This window comes from Nematolebias whitei, chromosome 14 (genome assembly GCF_014905685.2).
Source record: "Nematolebias whitei isolate Nwh7 chromosome 14, NemWhi1, whole genome shotgun sequence".
Taxonomy (NCBI): domain Eukaryota; kingdom Metazoa; phylum Chordata; class Actinopteri; order Cyprinodontiformes; family Rivulidae; genus Nematolebias; species Nematolebias whitei.
In genome coordinates, this window is record NC_056511.1 from 1,128,071 (window position 1) to 1,131,226 (window position 3,156).

The 3,156-nt window shown below is 42.2% G+C and overlaps 1 protein-coding gene across 1 annotated transcript in view; it reads right to left on the bottom strand.

Moving 5' to 3' along the window:
- Positions 1-3,156, bottom strand: part of camk2a (calcium/calmodulin-dependent protein kinase II alpha) — a 76,342-nt gene that overhangs the window by 54,903 nt on the left and 18,283 nt on the right. The window contains exon 3 of the mRNA XM_037687741.1: positions 678-737. Within this exon, the coding sequence (XP_037543669.1) occupies positions 678-737 (60 nt within the window). The remainder of the gene's footprint in view (positions 1-677; positions 738-3,156) is intronic.

Genomic DNA, 3,156 nt, shown 5'->3' on the forward strand with positions numbered 1-3,156 from the left:
CATCCATCCATCCATCCATCCATCCATCCATCCAGTGACCCATCATCCATCCTTCATCCATCTTCCATGCATCATCCATCCATCATCTATCCATCCATCATCTATCCATTCATCATAATCCATCCATCATCCATCTATCAGCCATCCATTTACCCACCCACCAACCCATCATTCATCCATCCATCCATCCATCCATCTATTCTGGTGTCTATCTACACAGTGTACACAGGCTTATGTCTTATGTAATGTTCTCATTTTTACTTAATTTTTACTTTATTTTTACTTTATTTTACTTTACTACTATTCGCACCTTATGTCGAAGCAAATTCCTAGTTTGTGAACCTCGTTCATTGACATGGCGATAATAAACTGATTCTGATTCTGGTCTGCAGCAGTCACTATAGGAAAGACAGGGGACATTGGTACAGCTGTCCAGTCCATCCCAGGGACACAGACAATCAGATTGACCACTCACTGTCTCAGTGTAAAGCTCCTAATGAACCTAACACGCATGTTTGTGGTTTGAGGGAGGAAAGAATAATACTGATGGGCAGAGCATGTAGACTCCACACAGAAAGACTGTGAGGAGACAGCTGTAAGCACTGCTCCACCGGGGCTGGGGACAGCACCTGTCAACCCCGTCAAACAGTAGCACAAGTAGGATCATATTTACTCACCAATGTTGGGGTGTTTCAGTAACCGACAGATCCGAGCTTCACGGTCCAGCTTCTGATGATCTGACAACACACACAAACACACAGGTTAGTGACTGAATGCTGATCTGGGTCTGTACTCTGACACAGCAGCAGCAGAGTCCTGCAGCTGAAACTCATCTGATTAAACTGTAGAGTGATGGGCTGCAGAAACACATTGGACATGACACGCAATTGGCTGATTGATGGATGAGCCGCACGATCAGCATAGAGGTTTTTTAATTTAAAATAAAACATTTTAAATTATTTAGCACCTGCTGCACCTTTGTGCAGCTCATATTGCAGGATAAACTACTTGCTGCAGCCGATCAGCTGTTCTCCATGTAGAGCAGAGAAGTGAACAGCAACACTACACCTCACCACTTGCTCTTGACGAGATCGGATGCTTCCCCCCTCCCTCTCTCTGTCTGTCTGTGAAATTGCTGTGAGATTCTCTTGTATATCTTCTGAACCATAATTATGGACTGTTTTGACCAGTTGGTCCCTCAACTCAATTTACAACATTTCTTCAAGAGAAGACAGGCTTTAGGCGAGACGATTTGCCCTGTTGGCACGTACACAGCTGGATATCTCATCGACTGTAAGACTTGATGATGTGTCTATCTCTGCTGCCATCTGTGGATTTTAAGGGCGCATATTTAATTGGATTTTCGATAACTGGTTCCTGCTTTTTGGATTCAGCTGGTGCTGGTTTTATCAATCAATCAATGAAGGAAGTCGTCAGCAGCAAATTTGGACCAGATCCTGCTGATTGCCTTTTGATGACTTGGTTAGTGTCTCATGTATCCGGACTCAAATGCTTTGGGCTGAATGGATCAGATCTTGGGGATTTTACTCAGTCATGTTCCAACGGTGTGGTCGTGTTAATTTGGACATTTCAGAACCGAGTTGACCAACACAGACTCAAGGTTGATGTCATTAAGTTCTGCCTGTCCCCAAAACAACTGTGTGTTTATCTAAATTTTGGTTCCCTTGGCTGGTCTTGAAGGACATCTTATCTAAAGTCGCCTGGAGAAAATGTGATCTGACGCTCACCACCCCCTCCCTGAGGAATTCCCAACTGATAACCAGATGAAACCCCGCTGAATAAACTTTGTGTCATCATTTCAGGACTCTTGGATTCTCATAGAGGTTATCCTTGGCCATTTCTCTACATACCTCGAGAATGTTTATGGATCTCACTGGAGGACATTGACTGATTAGTGACCTCGAGAGCATCTAGAAGCGTTGTTGACCGCTCTCATCTCCGATTGCAGAATGTCTACGTAAATGTGTGCTTGTTTGTGTGAGGTATTTTTTAATATTAGTTTTTTTTTTTCTCAAGCAGGAAAAAAAAAGTTTTTTTTCGCCTCCAACTCCTACATGTGTCCAGTTAACCACTGTTTTTGTCTGTCCAAACAGGTCTCACTTGTAAATGAGTCTTCGAGGCTCAATGTGATTTATCTGTTTAAATACAGGTTGAATGAAAAAGTGGGCGTGGCCAAGAGCACTTGCAGGGAGCTGAAATCATGACATTCTATCTCTTTTACAGCGTTTAGAGTTTAGAAACATTGTTTAGAATATTGCAAGAGTGTGCGAAGGGTTTAAAGTGACGTATATATATATATTCATTCATTCAACCTTTATTTAGACAGGTAATCCCATTGAGCCTCGAGGACTCATTTACAAGAGAGACCTGATTTCAACAAAGAAAGATGACAACAATGGACAACAGCGACAACAATAAACATATATATATATATATATATATATATATATATATATATATATATATAAAGGTCCTTCTCAAAAAATGAGCATATTGTGATAAAGGTCATTATTTTCCATAATGTAATGATAAAAATGAAACTTTCATATATTTCAGATTCATTGCACACCAACTGAAATATTTCAGGTCTTTAATTGTTTTAATACTGATGATTATGGCATACAGCTCATGAAAACCCAAAATGCCTGTCCCAAAAAATGAGCATATCATGAAAAGTTTCTCTAAACAAGCTATTAACCTAACCATCTGAATCAACGACGTAACTCTAAACACCTGCAAAAGATTCCTGAGGCTTTTAAAAACTCCCAGCCTTGTTCATTACTCAAAACCACAATCATGGGTAAGACTGCCGACCTGACTGCTGTCCAGAAGGCCATCATTGACGCCCTCAAGCAAGAGGGTAAGACACAGAAAGAAATTGCTGAAGGAATAGGCTGTTCCCAGAGTGCTGTATCAAGGCACCTCAGTGGGAAGTCTGTGGGAAGGGAAAAGTGTGGCAGAAAACGCTGCACAACGAGAAGAGGTGACCGGACCCTGAGGAGGATTGTGGAGAAGGGCCCATTCCAGACCTTGGGGGACCTGTGGAAGCAGTGGACTGAGTCTGGAGTAGAAACATCCAGAGCCACCGTGCACAGGCGTGTGCAGGAAATGGGCTACAGGTGCCGCATTCCCCAT